This window comes from Chaetodon auriga, chromosome 18, assembly GCF_051107435.1.
Source record: "Chaetodon auriga isolate fChaAug3 chromosome 18, fChaAug3.hap1, whole genome shotgun sequence".
NCBI classification, from domain to species: domain Eukaryota; kingdom Metazoa; phylum Chordata; class Actinopteri; order Chaetodontiformes; family Chaetodontidae; genus Chaetodon; species Chaetodon auriga.
Window position 1 is genome coordinate 17,603,579 of NC_135091.1, and position 27,949 is coordinate 17,631,527.

Below are 27,949 nucleotides of genomic sequence, written 5' to 3' on the forward strand. Positions count from 1 at the left end.
GGAAGTCTATCAACATTTCTACAAAGGTGATGGAGAGGTTGGAATTGGGCACCAACCAGTGGATGGGCAGACAGAAAGGGGTTTGCTGGCAACCACAGGGAGACTACTCTACCTCCTTCTTGGCCCTCTCTGCCTTTCGCACCTCAAGGCGGAGAGCCTCAACCTTCTGAGTCTGGCTCTCAATCTCCTCCTCCTTGTCGCGCAACTGGCGAGCCAAGCGCTGCTTCGCCGACCTGAGAGCAAGGTGAGATAAACTGTCAATATCAATATACTTACAAACTAAACAAGCAACAACAGCATTAAAAATACTCAATAGGAAGCTGCGATTGTGAGGACACTAGTAAGAGTAGGTGTCTGAGTTTTGAGAAATGGTCTCCAGGCAGTGGTCCTACCTGAGGTCTGTGAGTCTCTCGTTGAGCTCAGAAAACTCCTGCATGGCCAGTTTTCTCTGGCTGTGGGCTTCCTTCAGCTCCTTTGACTGAGACTTCAGCTTCTCACTGGCCTCCATAATATCCTGGACACAAAGCAGAGGGTGTAGATGCATATCAAGATTTGCACGGTGACTTCAAGGAAAATTCATCTCAACTGAAGCAATACCTCTAACAAAGTGAAACTATACAAATGAAGTATTTTCTGAATCACTGTTGATCCTCAACACTCAAGTCAAGACTACATTTTTTTTACTGTAGGTAATATTTAGAACAGCCATGGTAACTTTTGAAGAACCTCTACCTTGTGGAGGTCATCCCTCTCCTGTGTAATGCTTTTCATCTGTTTCTCCAGAATCTTGATGTGTTTAGATGAGTCCTCCAGGTCCCTGCGGGCCAACGACACATCCTCCAGCTGCTTCTCAAGTTGGCCTGAGTCTATCAGACACGCACGCACAGACACAAAGGTTTAGTTAAACACTGAAGTGATCCGAGGTTCCCGAGTTCTGTTCAGAGTTTTCCTGATCATGAGACCCAAATTTGGCTGGTGAGTCAGTAGAAGCAGCAGGTGAATCTCAGAAACTATTAACCTCTTTGGTTGGAGTGTTAATGAGCTGAACTAAATATCAGCAAAAACAAATCCTGACCAGCGATCTGCTTCTTGAGGACGTCGATCTCGCTCTTCAGACTCCTGATCTCCACCTCCCTGCTGGCGCTGACAGGGCCCTCACCTGTGGGGTGCTGCAGGGCCTGCACCGTCTGAGTCGCCTCTGCAACAGGCCACATATGATGCATCAGTTATGTGCTTTGTTTAATCAAACTTAGATATGAGGGGAAAGTATGTTCTGAGAGTTTAATCTCAATATGCTCAATGAACTGAGATGTTAAAAAACACCTGGACTACCTGTGGTTATATGTGTGCCTTTAACAAATATACAATGTCTGCATCAATGTGTCTCTTCACTCTCAGGCTCAAACTGCTACATGTTTATGTACATGCATGTGATTTCCCACACGCGCACACAACCCCAAGCGGACTCTTTCGTTAGCCTTACCTTGCAGTTTGCGGCTCAGCTCTAGTTTCTCCTGCTCGAGGCGGCGGATCCTCCTCTCATAGGCCTCGGTGGCCAGGCTGTCCTCCAGGCTGCGCTGGACGTCCAGGTCCAACTGGTCCTGACCAGACTTACCCAGCTGCACTGCCAGCTGTCGCAGGCAACCCCGGTCAGATAGGGTACTAAAGGGAAGGACGGGAAAAAAAAGTTAGGCAGTGAAGAGGAAGGAGTAGGAGGCATGAGAACAGTACCAGAAAGAATCAGTGAGAAAGAGTGAGGAAAGTTGATATAAGTGGCAGATGAAGAGAGGTGAAAAAACAGGAATAATGGTGTTAAACAGTAAAAGAAAATTCAATATGAAAATGTGTGGTGAAGGGAGAGAATGTTGAGTCATGGAAGAAGGGACTGAGGGAGGGAGGGAGGGAGGGAGGAGAAGGAATGACAGCAGCAAAAAGATGGGGAGTGCGAGACAGGGGGGAGAGAATGGGGTGCAGAGAGAGTGGGGGAAAGAGCAAAGAAAGGAAGTAGAAAAGGCCATTATCACTGAGCCTTGAAGAGATAAGAAAGTAAGTGGTGGGGCTGTCGCTTTCTCACGGGTAGCCGTCAGCGTGAAGATCTACAGCAAGTCATGAACATCACCTTATTAGGGAGGGAAGCTAATTTAATACTCCTGCGCTTCTTTAGATGGAGTGATAAGAATGTTATGCACGGAGAAGGCTCGCCTGGGGGGTCAACCCATTTATGCCGACCAGTTACACATGAAGCCAAATGACAAGGTGCAGCACTGTTGCCATCTCCCTTTATTTAAAATAAATTTCATTTTGCCAACTGGAAAAATACTGTGCCTTTACTGGATGTCATCCACTTCCATTCGCCTGCCCACTAACAACCCACGAATCACCATCATAATGATTAGTGTGATGGAAGGCTTTTCCAAAAACTCAAAATGATCAAAGCCAAAAATAATCTTTTATATAATTTAGAATCTATTTATATGTCTGTTTCTCATGGGAGCACTTACCATTTACTTGTGTATGTGAAACCCACAAAGGGCAGGTGGTGGCCAGAGAAGGCAGTGTGTGAGGGAGGGGGCATGGTCTCCTGAAAAATGAGTCAAAAACATGACAACGAAGTGAGATTTTCCCTTCTAACGCACACAAATCTAAAAAAATATGAATACCTTTATAGAAAGGCAACAATCTGAGAGTACCATTTTTGTCCAAGTCTGTTGACCTTCTACACAAGCCCCTTACCGAGTTCTTTAGGCAGTCATCGTCCACATCAAAGTTGGAGGTATCAGTGGGACTGCTGACCTCTGGGATGTACGGGGCTTCACACGTCAGAATATTTTCCCAATCAATGCCTGAACACAGGAGAGGTCGCGCTTAGAACAAGGGATAACTATTGATTCTTTATTGACAAGCACAAATGTGTAAACTCTGGGGAGCTGAAAAACCAGTTATGGATACTGCAGAAAATCTATTCAGGGATCGAGCTAGCGGACCATGGTGATAAATATAGTAAAAAGAACAGTCAAGTCTTAGAGGACATCGTGACGTCTGTGAAGTTGTACCAGTGAAGAAGGGGTGGTGCTTGAAGTCCTCGATGCCGTTCTGGCCCAGTCGGTGCTCTCGACTGCAAATGAGCCGCCGAATCAGATCCTTTGCGTCCTCTGACACATCTGTTATCTGCTGTGGGAACTGGAAGCGCTCCTGTGCAAACATGTGAGATTTGAGATGGTTCAAAAACACAGATTTAATTCTCAAATAGAACACAATGGTTCAATCAACTGTGTCTCCAAAGTTTGTCACAGCATGCTTTTTTCTATATACTCCAGTTAAATGATACAGCAGTGCCACACACACACACATCAAAATCAGACTCTATGAGCTCACCTTGTGGTTCATGATCTTCCCATAGGTTTCCACCAGGGACTCTGCATAGAAAGGGGTCTCGCCGTACAGCATTTCATACATGCAGACTCCCAGGGACCACCAGTCGCACTCAGGTCCATACTTGCCTTTCCCATCCTCCATAGCCTGGAGGATTTCTGGGGAGATGTAGTCTGGAGTCCCCACCGCCACAGAGGACTGGACCTAACAGGGGCACAAAACAAAAGTCAACAACTGATCCGAAAAATCCGAAAAATGTCACTCGCATGTGAGACAAAACCTCAAATACAAAGAAGCAAAGAACTTAAGTATTCAAGTTCAGCCTGCATGCTAATGAAAGTAATGATGATGATGAGTTACAGGCTGAAGTCTTGGAAAACATCACTGCAACAGCAAACAACCAGACAAAGAACTGACTGAACTTTCAGACCCCCACTGCAGGATGTCTACGCAGTTTTTTTTTACAGCTCTGTTTCAACTTATTTCAAAGCAATTTTGAGAACGCACATTTGCTTCGGAATCCTGAATTTAAATGAAGGCAGTAAATTAGAACGTTCATAATGCAAAAATAGGAATTTTCAGAAATGGCTGTCATGGTTTCGTGCCAAAAGTTCCACAGTGGAAGAGAAAAAGCAGATGTTGGGATTTCAGATCCATCGCATGTTGGCATCATCTCTCTTTATTATTCAGGAAGTTGCTTTAGTACAGATGAAACACCAGTGAAACGCACTCTGATCGTGATTCAAAACTTAAATCTAGACGATTTAGTCTACCACCATGTTCCTACATTTATTTCTTCAACTGGTCATATAACCTCATCACCATATTAACATTGGAGGAACAAACTCGGGCCTTTCTTTGATCATTTATTTCATCCTGTCATTTTTCTTTTACATAACACCTGGGGGATTTTTTTTTCTTTTCTTTTTTTTTTTTGCCAGGAGAATTGTCCGAATCGTCGAGTGTAGGCAGGGCCAAGCCGCTGAACCACACGCTCCTCCTGGGAGACCCCTGGGGGGTTGACAAGGAGGTCAGTAAAGCTCTGGTATGTTTGCTTTGGACCGGAGGAGGCATCAGCAGCAGTGTGGTAAAAACTTACTGTCCCGTCCTCCATGAGTTTGAGGCAGGAGCCGAAGTCAGCCAGGCGGATGTGGCCGTTCATATCCAACAGAATGTTGTCGGGCTTAATGTCCCTGAAAGAAGACGCAGAGTGGAATGAAGATGATGAAGAAAACACCACATTTTTCCAAACAAAACAATATCTATAGGGCAGTCAAAACTCACTCACACACACACACACACACACACACACACACACACACACACACACACAAGCCTCAACTCATATTACAGTGTAACCATTAATCATCATCAAATTAAATTCCATAACCTGAGGAAATGTTACTGTCTTAACTTGCTTCTAATCTAGTGTGTAATAGTTCAAATATATTTGTGATTCAATTAAGTGTAATTTCCCCCTGCACATTTATCAGCAGCGTGACAACTCCAAACTGACCAAAAGACTAAACACTGGAAATAATTGGACTTGTAATGTGGGAGTTGACTATACACAAAATATGTGTGTGTGTGTGTGTGTGTGTGTGTGTGTGTGTGTGTGTGTGCGTGTGCACGTGCAATATGCAACACACGAACACACTCCCACTCCTAAAAAAGACCTTGTGTCCTAAACAGACACACTCCCCTGTTCACTTTTCCAACAATATTAGTGTTTGTGGACAGAGACGGGCTGGGTGGGGGGTTACTGACAACACATTCTTTCACAGATGTGCACACCGTGGCCACTGTAGAATTCTTTCCCGACCTGCATCTGTTCTGCATTACTACTGCTGATGATATGTTTATAATATAGATACTGAGACTGTGGCTTCGTTCCAGTTGCTGGGATCCATTGCCACACAGGGTTTTCTGTCTAGCAGCTACACCGGCTGGACCGTCTCAATATTCATCAGCTTCTTTCACTATTTAACCAGCAAACTAGGCTTTTAGAGTTAATATTCTCTACAATATTTTCAAGATTTGTGCAGGAAGCTCCATGAGGGCTTCCAGTGTGTTTGACTGTTGGTCTCTGACAGGTGGTTTGTGTCGAGCTGTGGGTGCTATCGTCTTACGGGGGAGTCTAAGTGTGCCAGTGCAGATCCCTGGATCTACAGCCAGGCATGGTCTGGTCCAGTCTCTGGAGGGAGAAATTCCAAGAACAATAACTGATTTGCTTCTGTTCCGTCTGTGGCCTTCTGGTGTCAGAGTTAATATTGAGAATTATGTGTATATTTGGTTGAAATTCACATTATGAGAACAGGAAAAACATACTAAACAGCTCTAACGATCACTGGACTGGTATGAAATGGAGATATCACTGTATCCCACTATGATAGCTAAATATAGCCTCTGTCCTTGTCTGACCATTCCACCGATTTCCCATGAGGGCAGACCTTGTTGAGCCCCATGTCTGAGACCCTCTGAACCACAACAAGGCTCGACAGACTTGGTACGGAGGACACAGAAAAAGTCTTTAGGGTGCACACAGCACATGCAGAAACACACAAACGACACCGCTTACAGAGGATGATGTGCAATGGAAGTCAGCTTAAACAGCTGATGTCACAGGTTACAGAACTGAGCTGGTGCTGCTTCTGAGCATTGGTGTGAAGAATGAGCCAGACATCCAACACAAGAACACACACACGTTCTCCCTATCCATTAACTCACGCACCAACACACTAACAGCATACTAATACTATCAACAGAAGAACCAATACTAATTGTGTCACAAGAGAGTCGATAAGAGGAGATGACATTATTCCATTGAGGAAAAGTGCCTCAGCGTGTCAGCCTGGTCTGTCAGAGGTTTAAGACAGTGGAATATAACTCCAAATCACATCAGACAACTAACACTTCTAGATCTTTCAGTAACCAATTAAAACAATGGATGGTTAATACATACACATGTAAGCACTGAACTGTTGCTGCTGTCTATATGTTACAACAGATTTTTCTGTTTTGAACAGCTGTAAGTCCTGTTTCATTCTTGCTAAGATGTATTTTATTCTATAAAATAAAACACAACAAGGAGAAAAAACTGAAGCACAACCTAATGACAATGGCTCTAACCATTACAGTGTGTGCATTTTAGATTTGGCTTCAAACAGACTGAGGCAGACCGAGCTGTATCTAATAAAAGTTACACTGAGGTCTTAAATAAATTCCAGTGCCTTCTGACAGACAACAATCAATCTGTTAACTGTGCCTGGCAAAACAATCAATTTTTGCCAGATGAAAAAAAAACAAAAACAAAAAACGTCAGGAAGTAGAAGCTAATCAGTTAAAGCTCATGAAATTCCCACATTCCACTTCGAATTTACCTTTAATTCTTCTTAACTACTCAATAAATACATGCGACTGCTGGCCAAGCCTGAGAGATTTGCTTTCTTTTAAGAGTGAGCAGACATGAATTGGCTTTGAAGACACTTTGATGTGTCTGTCTTCAGCTCGAGATCTCTTCAAAGCCAAATGTGGAGCCCCTGTCATTTTCCAGTGGTGTTAATAGGCACATCTCGTGGGGCTGGAGCAGGGGGTGGGCGAGTTATCTCTCTGCTTCACATGCACCACTAAATCACCATGCTATAAAACCATGGATTAAATGCGCGCACATATGTGACTTGTATATATATAAAAGTCGGGCTGCAGAATGTATATATAAATTGACACTTACTTTTACCACATTTGCATCACAGGTCACTTAGAAGTCTTTTTACAGATTTGGAGTGTTCTCAGATGTGTTCCAGACTGAACATCACTTTCCAAAGTGGATACTGTATATAGCGTTTTCGATGGAAACCACAAACTATACCCAAGTGTAAACATTCACGTAACCAAACTGGAGTAACGTGAACTTGGCGGGCACAAAAACACATAAACAACCGAGGTCACACTATAAAAGAGAGCTTCAAACTTGGAAACAGGAGATTAAAAAATGTCTTGGCTAAAATTTGAATGGTTCTTTATGTTGGACTTTACTTTTAGTTCTATCTGAACTTTCACTTTAACTACTCAAAACCAAGACATCATGGAAGGCTTGAGCAGAAGGAGACAACTTTGGGTATAATAACTGGAAAAAATATGGGGCTTTTGGCTTGCAGTTGTGTTATGTTCTAAACAGAACCTGTGGAACATTTTAACCTTTAGAAGAGCCATCATTCTGTTTCATTAAAATGGGAATGACTGTAACTTACAAGACCACTAGAAGCACTATGCAGCAGTGTGTCTCTGTTTTGTTGTTCTATCATGTGTATGATGACAAACACACATGTACAAGAGCATGCTGGTGATGCAATACACATTCCTGCCAACAGTTTCACACTATTCCTCTGACCTGCAGGTGATGGTAATATGCCAAGAAACACAGCGAAGAAGACAAAGCAAGGATGAGGATTTTTCAATAAATCTGCTTTGCCAATGTTTTATGAGGAAGAAAATGCTTTCAGTACATTTGTTAAGCCTCAAGGATTCACACAATGCATTATGGTGAGAAACACTGACTGTAAATGGAACCTCTGTTTACAAGAAAACTCCACATGTATGTATGTTACACTAAAACAAAACTACAGCATCTCATGTTTTACCATTTGAAAGATACCTTTATCTTTCACAGCAGCAAGCAAACATGATAGTGTCACATTTTCCAATTGATGGATACATTTTTTTTACCTACATAAATTTATAACCACTTCACACAAGCCTGTGATCACTAGTGTGACTCAGGACACAACCTCTGTACACACAACCTGGATCACCTTGACGAGAAGTACAGACCTTACAAATCATGAATGACACCCGTAACACTTGGACTGGACTGTGAGCATGTCGATCTGTGGGCATGTGCATGTGCACGCGCACACGCACACGCACATGCACACACGCACACACAAACAGGTGCGTCGATTGCTGGAAGGCCTTAATCTGCTCCAGAGACTTCTGGTCTGCCAAAAAGCAGACAGCGGGAGTTGACCCTTGCCTGTCCATGTGTATGTAATGTAAATGTGTGTGGCAGACAAATAGCACAGTGGGGGTAAGGGAGGGGGTGCTGGTGCTGTTACTGATAAACCATTTAGTACCCAGCAAAGCCCCTGTCTGCCCACTCCTCTCTCTTCTTTTCTGCTTCTCTCTTAGCAGCATTTTGTCTCTCTACCACATTCACAAATCTCTCTGACCTCTCTTTCTCTCTTGAACACCAAACATTACTTTTGTTCGCTGCAGTTCGTATCATCTTGTCTTTTAGAATATGTGTCATTCTGACTGACGAGCCCCATGACGGTCAGGGCAGCCACAAAAAAAGCCTCTAGTTCTCACCGCTGAAGGCTAACAGCACAATAGCTGACTCACATTTAGCCCTCCACACATGGACAAACCTAGAGAGGTGGTGGTGGAGATGCTAGGCTAGGCTAGGCTAGTTAGCATAGCTAATTGGGCTACTGTGTCACAGGGCTCCTGCGGTTTTAAGGAGCAGCGCAGAGACAAGAATAGAGGGAGATAATCTCTTCTAAGACCACAAGCATCCATCTGTGATGGCCATCTGGACACCACCTATCACACACACCACACACACACCACACACACACACACACACACACACACACACACACACACACACACACACACACACACACACACACACACACACACACAATGTGGCCTGCAGCAACACTGGACAATGGCATGTCCACATGGCTCTAGCCAAGCGTTTGTTAACTAATGGTTCAAAGAACTGCTTCCTGTATGACTTCTGGCATCACTTGATAATGACACACACAGACTCACACCTCCTCATCCTTATCCCAGGCTCAACCTTAATAATATTTTCAACTAAGTGTCCATTTCAATCGAATTGGACAATATCTCTAACCTCAAAGATGTCAGATATATAGAGTTTACAATGTAAATGAAGATGTTTGATAAATGATTGTTAAGCGCATGTGTGTTTGTGTGTGTGTGTGTGAGAGAGAGAGAGAGACACTGCCTGAGTGTGTGTGCGTAAAAGAGAGAGAGGAAGTCCTTTTCTCTCTTAGATCACTGGGCTGTGAAGAGACACATGGCCCCGATCAATAATAAAACACACAAAGGCTGCAGTCAATAGGAAAACACACACTGTAGCACACACATGCACACAATTACACAGAACTCTACAGTAGTAAGACCCCACTCAGAACAGATGTCAACTGTCACACCCTCACACAACATCTTATTTGATGCAAGTGTATGCTGCTATCCGTCTTCCTCTTTCCATGGTCACAACAAATGTCCCCCTCTCTCTATGCACCCATACATTGCTGTCCCTCTGTACCAACCCCCACCTCGACACTCACTCTATCAGAATCCCCCTATCTCAGGCAGTGTCTCACTCTCTCTCACATACACACACACACCCGTGGCAGACAGATGTGGTGCTCGGCAGCACAAAGCCATGCTGAGTTGGCCTATTGAAACGTTTGTCAGGCCCTCTGGGAGGCCACGCAGATCACTGACCACTGAATAAATGAACACATACAGACTCCGTCTCCCTTTGGGTCTGACTCCAACGCACGCTGCCTCTCATGGGACTCGGCCGAGGGGGACAGAAGGTTGACCTGAAGGCTCTTCCCTCTTCATTTCTTTCATCTGGGCTCTTTTCAACTTCATCAGTGTCAACAGAAGTGTAAATTTTTATTTCTAATGGGCCAGCATTGGAGCAAGGTCAACACAAGATCAAGCACATATTAGGTGAGCAAAGATGCCATAATTTAGACTATAGGCTAATAAGGTTAGCTGTGCGCATAATATAACATAGGGCTGGGCAATGTGAAGACATACTTTATACCAGGAGACTATCCAAAAATGGTGAACAGTTTCTACATTTACTGATTCTACTGAGGGTGACATCACTTTAATATACTTGGTGGTATGAGGTCATGAGGGCTGATGATGATGCACATCAATAAGCAGTAGAGTTTGTAGTAAAGCATGGAATAGAGATGCAGACAACACAGTGCTACTGTACATATGCAAACACACAACATGAAACGGTAAACTAAACACAAAGCCAAAGGAGGCTGGTGCTCAAAATGTCCCAGCATTAAAATCCTTTTAACAGGATATACTCTGTGTGCAGATCTATTTGTATCAACTCCAAAGTAAACTAAACAGTGATTCCAGACCTACAAAACAGCAAAAGGCAAAAGATGAGGCAGTAATATAAACATACTGAGGCACCATGTCTTATTATGTATTATGTCTGGGATGATGCTTGAATACCTCTTTAGAAAGCCAGGAAGAGTCCTGATGGGGAGCTGGAGTCAGTAGAATATACCTCTGACTACTCATTCCGACAGGCGTGTGTAAACACTTTCTTTGTTTTTTTTAAAAGCTTGTAAACCAAATGAAAAATTCAGTCCCATGCAGGGACCCAGAACAAATGATGACTCTCACCTTCTGGGGATCCACTAAACATTTGCTCATGATCATTTTTTCCTGACCCACAAACTGATGAACTGACCTGAACATATGACAATATTCTTTTCTGGAAATTCTATTTGAAACAGTAGGATCGTATTATTTTTGAGGACAGACATTTAAATGTACTGATCTTACAAAGTGTGGCCGTTATATCAACAGAGTGTTGCATTATGGGTTGTTTGTAGCCTTAATGTTGCTAGGATACTGAGTTTCTTCTTGTCTGTTTACAGTGAGTCTGTCAGCACTAAAAGTGTTTAGTTAGCCCAGCTTAACATGCAGGAGCTTATCTTCAAAAAGTCTTTGTCCAAAAACAGGCGGTGGAGGGTCGTCTCATATATCCAGGCTAATATTTTTAAGGACTGTGCTAATAAGACATTGGCACCATAGGCCACTTGCAAATGTGATTCCCAAGAGGTAAAGAGAGAAAGCCACTGCACTGTAGTCACAGCCTGCCCATTTATATTCCCACACAGTGGCCGCCTGGTTGCCTGTGTGCCATTGGTCTGACTGAAAGTGAGCCATGAATAGAGGGTGGTTGGTTTTCTGTCTAATGGGCATTAGAGCTTCTAAATTACAGGGTTAATGCATTGTACTCAAACTTAGTCACACGAATAGGAAACACGCAAAACACACATACACCCTATCACTGAGATAAACACACACACACACACACACACACACACACACACACACACACACACACACACACACACACACACATCAGATGGGCCCAGCCAGTAGGACACACCCTTCTCAGGGGACCTGCATGGCCGTCTCCACCCTCTACAAAGCAAGCATACAGCTCTCACACAAGAGTGTGTGCGAGTGAGAAAGAGAGCAAAGGAGGAGTTGGGGGTTGGTACATGAGGAGGAGGTAACAGCACCACACCCCCACCCACACACCTCCCGTACCCCATCATTACTGTCCCAAAGCGTCCACGGGGGGACTTAAAGAGAAACAGTGCTGTCCCCTCCTCCCTGTCCCTTTTCTCTTCCATCCACCTCTCCATCTCCACTGCCACCACCAACCCCCACCCATGGCCCCCAGATAACACCATGCAATTAGTGGCTCCCCGCTCTCTTCTCATTCACTCCCTTTCTTCAGTTATACATTTATATCTACATCTCTCTATAGCTCTGCCGTCGCCTCGACATCTCTTTCCGTCTGACTTTCCACTTGGCATATTAGTGATCAGAGGAACTACAGACACACCCAAAACGTTCTCCCACCCAGCAGCCTAGCTTTATTGTCCCCTTTCTCTGACCCTCCCTTGCTCTCTATCCATCTCTCATCTTTCCCTCAGTCTATCCAGCCTCCCCTTGTTCCCTGCACAAAATTGCCGTGATGAGCCCCCAGTGAAAGCAGCGCTGTAATTGTGTTAGCATGCCAATGTGACCACTTCCTGTCTGGCAGAGCCCGGCTTCCTGCTCCCACGGGCATCTTCTTTTGGCTGAAAAATTCTTTTGGAATGTATTTTACAGACGAAAACGGACTGAAGAGCCACATGGTGCGAACAGTCTGATTTAGACATATAAAATCGTTAAAACCAGGTCCCTTTCAAAAAAAAAAGCTCAGATAGTTAAAATGCTACTTTGACAATGATTAATAAACTTATCATTTCATATTATTAATACACCAGTCATGGTGGCCATTTTACTGCAGAACGAGTACTTTTACTTTGGCATCTTTGAACCTTCAATGTCAGATTTTTTTTGGGCCATCTGGGGGCAGCTGAAACAAGTCGTCAACACGACAGTATTATCACTTAAAGCTGATATGATGAATTGCTTATTTACACTTTCAGGGACAGTGTTTGTGTCCACTTGATCAGTTTTAAGTCCAGTGCAGGTTGATTCCAACCAACTGCTGAATCCTTGTTCTTCAGCTGCTAAATGCTCCACTATATTCCCCAGCTAGTCTCTAACTGTGTCCATCTGCTGTTTGGTGCTGAGCAGGTAGCCTACAGTGCGTTTATGACTGAGAACTGCTGAAAATGATGCCACGAGAGCAGTGAGAGTGACCCAAGGCAGTAACATTTTGGGCTGATTGGCTAAACAATTAGCTGAAACTCATTAACAAGCTCAGTAAAGCTGAGGGGGGGCTGAAGATTTAGATGATAATTCTCTGTTGGTTCATTACTATGAGCGACTGCTTTCATATTGTTGTGCACTTAAACTTAAGCTGGATTTTGAACGTAGTACTTTGACTTGTAATGAGTGACTGGTACTTTTAATAAAGTAAAGGATATGAGCACTGAAAACCTGCCTCTCACACACATTCACACACAAACCTGACCTCAAATGGAACGTTCAATAGTGAAACAATAGCACACACAGCAACACAAACTAATATAGTGTATAGTTAGTAAGCGGTATTGACTAGCTTCAGTGATGACTGAAGACAAACATGTGCATGCACGCACTCACACACACACACACACACACACACACACACACACACACACACACACTCCACTATTTTCATTTATTTTCATTTAGCTGCAGTGGCTCCCCACAGCTGGAAAATTGCCCACGCAGCAAGAATAATGCAAATACACTGAACATCCATCATCAGGACTTATTGCTCAGTTCCTCTCCAAAAAATAATTACAGACACACGTTAACACCTAACATGCACACACACACACACACACACACACACACACACACACACTCTGCATGCTCCTCACCTGTGGACGTAGTGTAGCTGGTGAACAGAGTCGATGGCCAGCACCATCTCAGCCAAGTAGAATTTGGCCATCTCCTCTGGCAGCCGGTCCTCAAACTTACTGAGCAGAGTCAGCAGATCACCACCCACATAGTAGTCCATGACCAAGTACTAAAGAGGCAAAGAGACAGAGGGAAAGAAAATGCGAATGAAATGTCAGCAGCAGGTAGTGGAAGAGAAATGAACAAATGTGCAGAGCAGAGAAACTTAATTTAGACAAAAAAAAAAAGGTCAGCATAGTGTGAATCAGTGAGATGATTTATGTAGAAAACCACCCTCCTTTCCCCCACCCCCCTCACTCTCCTCTCCCTTTTTTCTCACAGTATCATTACTACAGAGGGGCACTGAGGCAGCGGGTGGCTCAACGGTTCTTAACTTTTGAGGGTTTCCCCAAAAGCTGGCTGGACGGGCAGCGGTGTGTATTTTTAAAGCCTCGGGGAGTGTCCAGGGTAAAGCATTTGTTGTGAGAATGTTGGAAATGGAATGACAAACAGTCCTGGCATTTGAACTCAGGGTCACAGGGAGAGGACAGACGGTCAGGTTAGGAAGAGCTGCTTCCAGCAGCCAATGAGAGCGAGGAAGAGTTTGGCCCACAACCAGTGAGAAATCTCAAAGTCATTCTTTTGGTCTTTTACGTAAATGTTTTTTTGGCCGTGTTAGCTTCTGTTGCCCAATTTCCTACAATTCTAAGTCATGCTGTGCTTTGTGGTCAGAAGTGAATGTGCTGGTCAGCGTCTGGCGGGTCAGCAGCCATCATGCAGAGGTGGTGCTGTTTTCTATAAATGAAATGGCCAGAGAAACGGTGAAAGTGGCAGGTGGAGCTACGCAGCACAAGGCTGTGGTTGTTACTGTGGAAAGTACCAAAGTCTGAATGCGCTGAAATGTATGAAGTAAGGCTGGAGGGATACTCAAAAGGAGCCTGATACATCAGATAACTAAAGGTTAATAGCTCCCTGAGAAGTTTAACAGGAGAATTTCTGGAAATACGCTTGGTGGAAAAAGCTATTTCCTGTTCATGATTATACACAGAAAGAGAGAGAGAAGAAAGAGAATACTGTGTTACCAGATTATTGTCGTCCTGGAAGGCGTAGTGCAGGGTGGTGATCCACTGGCAGTCCCCATTTACCAACACGTCCCGCTCCTCCCGAAAACACGCCGTCTAAAGAGAGACGCAACAAGGTTTATTCTTCATCTTAAAATGTCACTCTGACAACAATATGAGAGAATGGGAATTCATTTTTCAGATGCACATGACAGAATGAGTCACACAGTCACACCATATTTGTAATGATGTTACACCTACACCACTCCACCTTCTATCAGATGTGATTTTCTATGCTGTTTCCTAAGCATTGTTCTTTTAATCATCTGATGTGTGATTGGAATGGCATACCCTGAATTTACATGCTGTGGTTCATGTATTAGTATAATACACTATGTGATACCTCTGGCCCCCTCCAGTACAAAGTCAAACATCAGGATCTTCTTCAGAGCCACATGCTTGGAGCGAAGAACTCAGTGTCTTGACCCGAGGACAGTTTGGAATGGGAATGCTTGCTAATCTTATAATTCAGGGCTGTCTGGCAGCGCATCATTTAGGTAACCTAGATGACGTCAGCTTTTTGTGATAACCTGATTGCTTAATCATAATGTAAACAGGAAACCCCTTAATTGAATGAAACTTGATTAACACAGCAAGATATTTTGCTGGGGAAACCTGATTACCAGGCAATCTACAGCAGAACCTTAGCTGGATTCTAAAAGGGTTGAACAAGAGTGCATCTATATAGTGAAGACGCAGGACATGAAAACTGTACTGTAACTGTAGCAGCATGGTGAAGACAAGGAAACATCATTCTGTGTCGTGGTGGATGTCCAAAATAATTCAATTCAAAATATGGCAAAGTGAAACTTATCCTAATCTAAGTATAAAAATAAGACAACTTCCACAGCTGAGCAGTCCATTAAAAAAAACAGCGTAACGTCTCAACACACCCTGCTCTCTGCCCTTTCTGTCACTCCAAATGCTCTGATCAGAAAAGAAAAGAAAACTCCGCAGGCTACAACGTCTTTAAATGTGGCTAAGAAAAGGGAGAAATCTGATTACTCACCTTCATGTTAACAAAGGTTTTATAGTTACCACATTATTATATTGCAAGGTGTTTTTTGATTTCCTGCCTTAACATGATGATAAGTGTCTTGTGTGTACTTAACCGTATTGCAGATAACTGACAGGTTATCATTATCCACCACACCACCCTGGTGGTAACTGTATGCGTCTGTGATTTACTGCACACCTTTGTAAGTGTGCAAATCAAGATTCTAAATACTGTTGTGTAAATGCACGACTTAACAATCTAAATCAACAGCACATCCAGAGATGTCTTGCACTGTGAAAGTCACCATCTAAAAGGGTTGTACAGTTCTTTGATGTCTACGACAATTACATACTTAGTGTCGACTGTGCATAGTACATCTGTTGCTGTACATTGTTTCCCATGTCCAGGCGTTTGCATGCATGCATGCACGCACACACACACACACACACACACAAACACACACAGTCACACACACACAGTCACACACACGCAGAAGGGACCCGTTTTGGCCTGTGACGTATGAGGCATGAAGATTGAAGACCCAGGGGACCAACAGGAATGTCAGACTGTCAGGAAGAGGTCGATGAGAAAAACATGCAGCTCGTGCGGCTCAAGCAGCAACATGTTCTGCAAGCATTTATCAATGCAGGCCTGATTTGTGGGTGGATAAATGAGGGTTGTGACTTCTCTTGACAGCAGAGACTTTTCAAAATTAATCACCAATTCCCATTACTGTTTTCTGTAAAGATCCCCCCAATACTGCCGGCCCAGCATCCAAAACCAGTAGCAGAATTGATGAACCCCAACAGAAGCTTGGAGCGAGTGATGCTCACCTCGGCTCGCTTCAGCATCTCCCACTTGTTGAGGATCTTCATGGCGAAGACCTTGTCTGTGTTTCTCACTTTTACAACAGCAACCTGCAAGAAAGACCGAAGAGTGAGAGGGTTAAAAAACGGTTTTAATCATTTGTGTGAGGCCAAAGCCAGTGAAAGAATGTGAAGCATGTTGAAAACACAGACCAACAGGAAAATACCAAACAGATTTAATATCTTACCCAACAGGAAAAAGAACAAATGAAAGAACCGCACAAAGATAATTCATGTGTGATAATGTTTCAGCTTCACTAATAATCTCAAATGATTAATATACCTTACAAATTAATAATGATCATTACAATTTTAGCAGCAATTCCCCTTCATTGAAAAGGTTGGTAGAACAATAAAAGGACAAGGAGATGATCTCAGCACAAAACCATTACATTACTAAACTTAGAAACATGCTAAGATGCAGGCAAGAGGATACACTGAGAAATATCTGTGGTACCATGAAACAGGATGAAGTTGAAAAGGAAGAGGAAAAGAAAGGATGACTGGAAGAAGACAGGAGGAGAAAGAGGAGGTGGGAGGAAGGAGAAGCTGAGGGAGAGAAACGGACAGAATGCAGAGACGAAGGAGAGGGGGGTAGAGCTGGCCGGGGAGCAGGGGCAGGAAGTGACCGAAGATATTAAAGTGCTGACTAACAGATGCACTCCACCTGGATGCACCCTCCCCCCGCTGACACACACATACACAACACACAGCTGGACACAGCTGGACAGTTAAATAGGATTCATGCTTGCTACTAGCAAAAATTGAGAGAAACCCTTGACCACTCCTCTAACCACTGTGTCCAGTGATTTGCAAATGGGCACAAATCAATAGTGAATGGACAGATTTGTGCAGATGTGATGGTTTGGAAGGAAGTCTCTGATGACTGATTATCGATGTGATCTTCACTATTAAAATACAGAAACAAATAAAAAGTTTGTGTGTCATTACCTATCAATGCAAACTTCTTAAAGAAGCCTTCAAAAATCTGCTAGCACATTTAAATTCCCTGATGTATTCCTTTATCATGAAGCAACACACAAATTCACATACAGATGCAATCACACACCACATATGCTGTATACCCTATGTATTTAGTATGTGTGCAATTGCATGCATTCAATATAGGCCTTCAAAGTGAATAGTTGATTGATTACAGACTCTGGATAACGAGGCCCTGCATTGACCAACCTCGTACAATCTCTTAGTGGCTGCAAGTGTTTCCGTTTGTCTGTTATACTGTCTTTTCCCACTGCCCCACTGTGTTCATCATACCCTCTTGTACTGTCTTAACAACATAACAGCGGCCAACTTTCCCCTCACTGATAATTGCTGAACACCATGACAAGCTTCCCTAGCTCTGGCTGCACGTTTTGCCAAAAAAGGAGATGCACAAGCTGCTGTGACAAAGCGCTGCAAGCTGACCGCCAAAGCGCGTGTTGATGCAAACTCACATCCTGGCTGACTTTAGCCTCCTTTATATTCTTGTAATATTCTATTAATCCAAAAAGCAGAAATACATGAAGGCCTCTTTTAATGGTTAATTGCATACAAAAATATGCATACATTGGGGGGGAAACCCACAAAAAATAAACACAAGTAAACAGGCAGGAATTTGTAAGTGCACTTCACACACATACAAGGATGAGAAGTGAAACAAACACAGGCGCCCCATGCAACAGAGGGGTCTGTAGTCTATTAAATGAGCCGGGGAATGCTGCTAATGCAATACAATGATAACATTCCTGCAGTGTTTGGATTTCCCCTAGTGATCCCTCACCAGAGGAGAGGAGGACCGGAGGAGGAAGAGAGGAGGACAGGGGGGAGCGCACTGTTCTTGGCAATGCCTGGCTGTTTTGTCCTTTTCTCCATCTCTCCTTTCATGTCTCCACTGTTCTTTCCTTCTCCTGGTCCTCGCTGACAGGCCTGGTGTCTACTACGGGGCCCAGGAAAGACTAAGCACAGAATTTACATCACTGTTCCTGTCTATTTTCCTGGATACAAGTGTGTATTGTAGGTTGTTTTCTATTTTGCGTTGAAGACGATTTGTTAGCTCGGGGTGTCGACTGAGTCTTCAAATTTGGCTTTATCAGTTTGGAATAGGCATGAAACAAGCCACAACAGTTAATAGAATTATTCCACAGGCCAAGTACTTTACAGAGTGGCAGAGACAGCCTGCAAATACACCAGTTATCTGCCAAAATGGCCACAGAACTGGCAGACTTAACAGCCAAGGCCACATTTAAAGGCATTTAGCTGCTGACAAGTGTTTTGAAGAAGTGTTCTTTGAGCCAATCCAACAAGCAGTACAATAAAGTTTAACACCGACTGATGGCCCATGACTTCATAACAACTTAACGATCACATCATGATAGCGTACATCTGAAGTGAGGCCAGCCGTTGGGAGCTGAACCTCTAACCCTGGCACTGTTTGTAACAAACACTATCCACTGAGCTCCACCAGACTGAGCGCCATTTGGCCCCTTTGTGTTGGTGAAGAGGCAACTGAGTCCTAATGGGAGCATTCTCGGAGGCAGGAGGCCAGTGCACACTGGTCCATTCATCAGACAAGCTGCACAGCATCACCCACCTGCACCATTTTTCTGCTTGCTGCTGACAATGGGAGGATGAAATCAAAACATCCTGCACTCAAACTGGCTCGCCTCCCTTTCTGACTCTCAAGTACTTTCTTTTCTTTGTATTCTTATGTCTGTGTCTGCCCACCTGGGTCTGTCTCTATCACTGTCGCTGTCTGTCTCTCTTTAACGCTGTGATTCTCTGTTGCCAAATCTCAGTCGCAGTTCTGTGCTTAATTTTCTTAAAAATCCCCCCAAAAGGACGACAAATAAATCATATCCTTCTAAATTTTCATGACACCTCTCCAAAATACACATTTTCCATGTTTGCTTGGTGTGACCTTAGGTCATATGGCTGTTATTACTGTCATCCAACCAGAATAAAGTTAAGACTTCCAAACTTTGTGATGAGCAGTCATGAAGAAAAACTGGCACATGTGCTTGTGGGTTTGCAAAGCCTCTCAGGTGCCTGAAGGTAGCAGTGCTGACAAACTTGCAGAAACATGTGCTATCTGACTGCTGCTGAGAACATTGTTTTGGGATGTATGTCTGTATACTGAGTGCCATTTAAAGTTCTGCTTATTTAATGATGCCGTAAGCCAGATGGGAAAGCTTACAAAGTTTTAAATGCATGGAACATACAATAGAATGTGATACTATCTATACAGACAACAGTAAACAAAAGCAAAAATCACAACTACTTGTACTACTTGACCACTGAGCCAGTTTTCATTCTGCTACATTCCCACATTTCTGTTCATTACACTCCAGAATAACACCCACATCCAAGACACTGTGCAAGTATATTACTATCAGGTGATTAAGAAGTAGAGTAATGGGACAGTCATGATGTCTCTCAAGCTAATTGAATTTTTCTGTCACGTAGAACTCATACTTGCACAGCAGACTTAGTGAAAAGGCAGTGGAATGTCACCACAAGGTAGCACCATTCATGAATCACACCACAGCGCTGAGCACAACATGCCTGAAACACACACACGGTCACATGACTCGCACATGCACATACCAGCACTCCTTGCAGGGACACAAGTCAGCATGTTAGTATTTCGTGGCAGTACTGCAGCTACACGCTGGCAGGTGTGCCTGTATCTATCTCCGTCCATCAATCTATCACTTGTTGATTTTTCCTCATCTCTCTCCGCCTATCAGAGTGTTTTAAAGGGAACTCAGGAATTCACAAACTTGTTTGTACAGATGTGGAATCATGTCAGAAATGTTAGGGAGTGTGCGGCGTGGCTCATGGTGATGAATTCAGTGCTAAAACCCCACAATTTCTGACAATCTGTTACAGAGGTATTGTCAAAACAATTGTCTGGTCATGGTGAAACCTAACAGTGTGAAGACAGAAGGTTTTTGCAGGACACTGAGATTATGTAAGAGTCTTGGCTAAGGACCACAATACCTGTCCCTTCAACATTCCCCAGCTCTGACATCATTACCTGAAACCCAGTGACAAATGTGACTCTATCTCCCTACAGGCACACAGAAAAGCAAAAAGTAAATAATCAAAAACAAGTGAACCCACAGTGGATGCTTTCCACTGACACTCTAATTCATTTACTGTTCACGGGTTAAGTGTGAAGAAGAATTTAAACGCTTTGTTCAAGCTGCAAGTAGAGTCATGCTCATGCAGCGGACCAATACTACGCACAGCTGCAGGAATGCAGCAGAAAGTAATCCACTATCAAATACAAGAACACTCTTGTCTTTTATAATTCAGGTATTAAGCTAGAAGGGCACAACAGAATACAGCCTTTCACTGGCAAGTGTTGCCCAGAGATCAAAATCTCTGCCTCAAGGAAGAAGCTGCCCATTTTGAGATGTTTCCTGTCAAAACACACAAGCAGACAAGAAACGCACACTCCAGATGATGTATCTATGTGAAAACGCTCCAAACTAACCTATAACACCTGTTTCTTGTACAAAAGCGAAAAAGGGGAAACCCAAATTGCAGGTTCTCCACTTGTATGGTAACAGACTGCTGCATGGCTGAGTGTTAAAACCAGAGGGTATATTACCTCTCCGAAGGCTCCTCGTCCAATCACCTTGAGGATCTCAAAGTCTTCCTTGTGAAGGCGCATCTGCTTCACTTTGGAAGTGAAGGGTTTAGCTGTAGAGAGAAGGAAAACAGACGTCAGATTTTTCCAAACGGCGTCTTCAGAACACAAAAGGCACATTTAGGATTCACTCAATTCATAATAAAATAAGAAATGTACTGCACAGGAAAATATCAACTACATGCAGGGACAGAAGAATAATTTCAAGCCAATTTGAAGCCAGTTGTTTTAACCATCATCTAGTTAAAGCACTGATAATGAGATGTTATGCATCAGGATCTGTCTGACTCATCTCAGCAGGTGATTGTTTGATCACATCATATGTTTGCTTTGCAGTTGATCAGAGCAGCACGTTACAATGCAAGGAAAAAAGAGTTAAAGGTATTTTTATCCTGTGACCCAGGCTTATGGAAACATACTTGTGCTAGTCATGTGGTAACCCACTAGGGACCCACAATATTCCCACAACTCAGGAAAGGCGGCCATGCCGTTTTAAATGTTTTCTATCAAAGTATTAGTGACCACCTGGACCTCTCTATAGCACATGACACCGGACACAGAGAGGCTGAATGATAAAGCAAGCTATTGTTACGCCTTTAGTCATGGTTCCTGGTGGAAAAAGGACCAGGAGGGATCTGTAAGGGTCACTAGCGTTCCCTCACAAAGCCAAACAGATTCCATCTATGGCTGACAAAGTCAGCATTTCCCTCATTTGTGGAGAGCTATTCAACCACTTCCTGGTTTACATGATCTCAGCATGCCAAGGATAACCTGGATTGGCTGCAAGTTCACCAAGGTCAGCATACTGGCTGCAATGATACACTTTATTGTCTGATAACACAGAGAAGAACAACTTAACTTGTTGTTTTGAATGGTATGCTGCCTGCTTTTTAACAGCATTATTAGCCTACAGACAAGCAAGCGTTCACATACAAATACACTTTGATGCTTGACTTTTACGTGGCTGTTTTGGTTAACAAAAGACTAAATCTACATCTTCTGTGTGTGTGTGTATGTGTGAGGGAGCTGACCACCAGCCAAGTTGACACTCTGGGCCCATCTGCAATCCCTCCCTGGCAAAACATCATGCTAAATTCATCTGGTTGCCATGACTTAACAGAGCCTCTAGTGTTGAGGAAAAGGACATTCTCCCACTGTGAAACAGGGAAGTGCCTGCTGAAATAAAACAAACAGGTCGCTCATAGCTCAACAACCTCTCCACTCACATTCCCTCCTGACTCCTGACTCAACTGACAGCTGGCCTGGCCTGCTATGACCGCAGGGCAGAGCGAAAACAGGGGCCGGTGCAGTGTGCCATGTCCTGGCACACATTACTACAGACAATGTACACACATAAACACACAAGCCACTCAGCCATTGCAACCATCGAGTAAGGCTGGGGACACCTGACATGGGAAAATTGCCTGGTCATTTTGTTCATTTTCTTGCAGACCAGTTACAGAGCAAGTAGACGAGAAACATTAAAAGTTGTGGTCAATCAACTCGGTTGTATTTGTGAGTTGTTTTCCAGCCTCAGGTAATTGACCAGGACATCACCACAAGTCTGCAACAATGACGACAAACAAGGTAGTGACAAACAACAAAATCAGTCTTTCTCACAAAGTGTTTTCATGCACCCTTCCCTTTCTTCAACAACATCTAACATCCAAACAGCAGTTCAGACAACAGTACAGAGAGCTGGCTGCAAAATGTCACCCACAAAAGACATCTCTCTCTCTCTCTCTCTCTCTACATATATATATATAGATATACACATCTCTACACACACACACACACACACACACACACACACACACACGAGATATATACATAAGATGGGATCTCTGTACATGTAATATTAGAAAAAAACTGGTTCTGTCAAAGAAATCTTGGAGGGATTGTCCTCCATAAGGACATGTGTCAACATGGCTTTGTTTGACTTTATAATCTCATAATATTTGACTTAGGACAGGCTAATCGCAGGTTAACTGCCGAAGTGGCCGGAAAACAAACTCATAATCAGCTAGTCAAATCTACCACCGTTTTGCTGGGTGCTACTGGTAATTTCCATTGCACATCTGATTCTTTTCAGCCGTCTATTTTAGCCAGCACCTTTAACCTGGTATGGCCTGTTTGCCAGAGTAAAGATAATATCTGGCAGCTAAATCCCCAGATTCACATTAAATCATTTATGAAAGCCAACAAATTACTCTGGAGTTGCAAACGATTAGGAAAGAGATTAAATAATGTGGTTAATATGGTTGTATTTTCACTGTTAAAAGCACAGAGATATACAAATTATTTATAACTGGATTCTAACATTTCATTTCACTTAATGTGTGAATAATGAGACTTTTTTTATGATGGGTTATTCATTACAGGGTACAAGGAGTATATGTGTTTTCTCAGTCATCAGTGTCGCATGCTCAGGTTTTAAGCAAATACAAAACACAGTTAAATTACATCAGTCTCTTTTATGTTGGTCAGGGAAAAGTGCTCAGATTTTTTGTCGTAACCGTTGACACAAGCATTGAGTATTTATCATTAGTAGCCAAAGTGTTTTAAATATGATGACAAAGCCTTACTAAGCTAACTGCATTACAAGATCTCCGTATCGACTTCTTTCATCGAGAACAGCCATATCAATAAATGCTATTATCTCAAGAGGAGGGCTCCATTAATTCAGCACTGCATAGTCTCATTTGCCCCCACCCTATGAACACAAAGGGCAATAGTTCTCATTAAGGTTTACAGTAACTGATGTAGACTATTCTACATTGTCTTTGGGCACTGCTGGTGCTTCCCATCCAGCCATCATCCTGATTCAGATGTGCTTATACCCAGTGTCTTCTGTCTCTCAGCAGTCTTTCAGCCCTTTATCAAACAAACGTACTGGCTTGGTGTGACTTGGTTTGACTTGGTGCATCAGCCCAGTGTGGCAGGAAACTGCATCTCCATTACAACAGAGGTACCCACTTGAAGGTGTGTCTTTAACTGATGATGTGCTCATCCTGAGTAAATGACATTTAAAAGCAGTGCCCACTTCTTGATAACGTTTAAAGCTCTTTATCATCATGGATTTTCAGGCTGTTGTTATGATTTTGATTGGCATCTACAGCTCACTGCTTGAAAAACGGGGATGGGAGGATTGAAACCAATGATGTATCTGCTATGTTTGGTCCATGATGGACCATGTTTGGTCAACCTTGTCCCTGACTCGGCACAACTTTATGCATTTAAATTGGTAATGGAAACGCAAATCAACATGGCCTGGTGTGACTTGAATGGAAAAGTCTTATTAATTTCCATGCATCACCTCATCTTCTTCATCTAAACTGATCTGACAAGGTAGGACTGGTGGTTCAACTGCATGCATCCGATTCCTTCTGGTTTAACTCTTAATTATACAAGTCAGAGCTAACAGGGTGGCGGGCCAGAGAGCAGGGGGAACAGAGTCAGGCTAGCTCAGAGGGAGAAAACACTGATTAGTAGCTGCGTGCTGACTCAGGAGCTCCACTAAACCAGCCACATAAGAAATGTCTTTCATCTCTGAGCCAGGAGCCCACAGGCCCTGTCCACAACAAAGCACACATACAAATATGCGCACATACACACACACAGAGCGAGATCTAGTTCCCTACATCTACATGTGACACATAATTGGTGACTATGTCTTGCTCTGGCCTTGGCAGAAATATGATATAAATTGCTTTTCAGGAGAGGAAAAATCATTGGTCATCACTCCCACAGCAAGCGGTTTATTGAAGCACACGGCAGCTATTAACCTGCTATAGCCTGTAATTTATAAATGGTATTCAATTGTGTGTGTGTGTGTGTGTGTGTGTGTTTTGGAAATACTTGGCACATATGTCACTATGAAGGGTCAACATATAAAACACCCTGACTCAAAGAAGAACTGAATGTACTCACTAAGCTCAGCTACATTTACCCAGGGATCAATGTGTCTGTGCTGCTCCTGTAGCGGAGATGGATTCATAGCGATGTGCTACATCCCTTTTTACAACAGAGAAAAATAAATACCATAGAGTTTGGTCATACATCTTAACTCGCTGGCAAAATATACAGGTAGACCTAAACATAGCAACTGTTGCGATGACGAGGTGTGGTAGGAACCCCTGGCAACACTTGCGAAGGTGTCTATCCAAGCTTTAGCACAACTGGAGCTCTTTGTTTTCCGAGCGTTTTGCAATGTGTCGGGCAAGTGAGCCAAGATTGGAAAAAGATGACATGTCAGTCACATTAATGTACTGCGTGCTTTGTGGGGAGGACATCCACTTGCAGACATATTAGGAGTACAAAGACTGAAAGAAAAAAACATTCAAAAATACACATATGCTTGCTGAATACACACATGTTCAGGAGAAGGCCTTAAGATGCAGTGAAACTGGAAAAACATGAGTGACGCCAGCTAATCCTCACAGCCAGACTGGTTTAGTCCAAAATGCTGAGCACTTATCAGGCCCATCTTACTCCATACCAACACGAGAGGTCACAGCCATTTTTGTGTGAAACTTGGTAACTACAGGCAAGTGTGTTCACTTAGCAGCCGGCCCACAAATGATATGCTCAGTTCTCACAACTGGCCTCAGTCTGGATCTCTTCCACGCCGTGTCTCCAGGGTGTGTTCATGTGAACCTTGTCAGTGTGTGTCTGTACGTGTGTGTCATAAGTGTAGCAAGGATTACAATGTCTGTATACATGCAAGGTTTCTGTGTGTGACTCAACACTGGGTGTAACTGCATTCATTTCATTGTAATGAAAGTAACTAGACTTATCGGTAACTTACAAATCTGTAAACCTTCCAGAATCTGAATACTTTTTTACTTTAACCCCTGTTGTTCAATTTAATTTTCAGAATTGTAAATATAAAAACACTTTTAAGCATTGCACTACATTGCAAGTATGCTGACTATTAAAGGACCGTTGTGGGTGTACTTCATGTTCTATGTTCTTAAGTGCAAAATGACACACCCACTACTTCTGCCAATATTTCAGGAAAACAAACTTATGCAGTCACCTGATGCATCTGTCTAATGCTTTTCCAGAGTCACAGAGCACATGTGCAGGACACCCTGCAGAAAACTGAACAGTCAAAGTCCCCAAACACGGTTGGCTTCATATATGTCACAATGCTTTGAATGTTTTCTCAAAAAGAAAACTGTAGATCTGACTCATGGATATAAACCATAGCCCATGTTCCAAAAAAACTTTTCCCGACACTGTTGTGCCTGTGTGTGTGTTATATTCTGTACGTATGTTACAGAGGAACTGTTTGCGTGTGGCTCAACTTATGTGTGTATGCTACGTGTGAGTCATGTATTTTCACTTATCTGCATACTGCCAGTGTATTTTTTTTTTTTACACAGAGACAAAGAGGCTAAAGGGAAATCCACACCCACGTTGTTTTTGAAATATTTGGAGTGATTTAGATGTCTGCTGCTCATCAATTACACAGACCAGACATGCTTCTTTTTCTTTTATAAATGAACCAATCCACCAACTCTGAGAGATGCAGATGAAAGATGGTTTTTATTCAGTTTTTTTATTCAGCATAGATGTAATTCCCATCAGAAGCTACTGAAGTGACACAAGTCCCATAATTGCATTTTTATTAGCCCGGGCCTCTCTGGTGAGAACACTGACATGGTACATGGGTGTGGCGCTCCAATAGGCAAGCTACCTGAGAGCAGACAGAAAGTCTAAGTGGGAGACTGTGTCTCCTGAAATTGATTGAACATGAGAAGGAGCTAGCTGAATGTGTTGTAGGCTGCTCTTTGCTAACAAGAAAGCTAATGACAGATTTGATATCTTTGGAGTTTTGTGAAACTGTTGTAATAAAATAAAGAAATCTGTAATTATAATTTCTGTATTCTCCTGTTTCTAATATTAGTCTCTCTGATAATACAGTTTGGGCAACTGTTGACTCTTTCAGCACCTCTGGAGCCGTCTGTGTTTCAGAAATTACAGTATTATATTTGATGGACAGAGGGCAGTTGTTGGATAAAAACAATGAGAGAAAAAAAAAGAGAAATAGAAATGAGACAGCAGAGGGAAAAAATGAAAAAGCAATCAAGTTCAGCTCGTGGGAGAAAGTGAGACTGGGCAGGACAGAGAGAACGCAAGAGAACAGAGAGAGAGAAGGAGAAGGCAACACATACTCAGGCCCAGCCAGCCGCTGAGCCAGTTACAGTAAGTGTCCTACCCTTACACCCGCACCGTGCTCCAACCCCATCCCTAGTTCCAGAGTGGGACGGAGGGACATCTGGAAGCCATAACTGAGATTATTTACAACCACAGTGAGGTAACGACAGAAAAATGCTGCTCACAGGAGAGACAGGAGACTGAGAGCGCAAGAGAGACAGCGAGAGAGAGAGAGCAAGAGAGAGAGAGAGAGAGAGAGAGAGAGAGAGAGGGAGAGAGAGAGAGAGAGAGGACGAGGGGGAGAGAGAGAGAGAGAGAGAGAGAGGGCGAGGGAGAGAGAGAGAGGACGAGGGGGAGAGAGAGAGAGAGAGAGAGAGAGAGGGCGAGGGAGAGAGGCAAGAGGCTTTCCAGAATATGACATGAAGAGGGAGAATGGCAGAGAGGAGAGGAAGAGACCCAGGGATGGCCTTTCCTTCCATCTGACTGTGGTGGGACCGCTGGAGGGGGCGAACTTATCACACCTCATAAGGAGGCTGGGAGTTTTCCGAGACTGTGTAAACCT

The 27,949-nt window shown here is 43.3% G+C and overlaps 1 protein-coding gene across 12 annotated transcripts in view; it reads right to left on the minus strand.

The window, feature by feature from the left end:
- cdc42bpab (CDC42 binding protein kinase alpha (DMPK-like) b) overlaps positions 1-27,949 on the minus strand; it is a 69,919-nt gene that overhangs the window by 20,479 nt on the left and 21,491 nt on the right. For all 12 annotated transcript variants that reach the window (XM_076757081.1, XM_076757084.1, XM_076757076.1 and 9 more), the window contains exons 2-15: positions 21,187-21,278; positions 16,539-16,622; positions 14,670-14,765; positions 13,569-13,717; positions 4,472-4,565; positions 3,376-3,576; positions 3,054-3,192; positions 2,734-2,843; positions 2,502-2,581; positions 1,484-1,662; positions 1,076-1,198; positions 733-866; positions 393-514; positions 113-233 (exon numbers count right to left, since the gene is read on the minus strand). In XM_076757081.1, the coding sequence (XP_076613196.1) occupies positions 113-233; positions 393-514; positions 733-866; positions 1,076-1,198; positions 1,484-1,662; positions 2,502-2,581; positions 2,734-2,843; positions 3,054-3,192; positions 3,376-3,576; positions 4,472-4,565; positions 13,569-13,717; positions 14,670-14,765; positions 16,539-16,622; positions 21,187-21,278 (1,724 nt within the window). The remainder of the gene's footprint in view (positions 1-112; positions 234-392; positions 515-732; positions 867-1,075; positions 1,199-1,483; positions 1,663-2,501; positions 2,582-2,733; positions 2,844-3,053; positions 3,193-3,375; positions 3,577-4,471; positions 4,566-13,568; positions 13,718-14,669; positions 14,766-16,538; positions 16,623-21,186; positions 21,279-27,949) is intronic.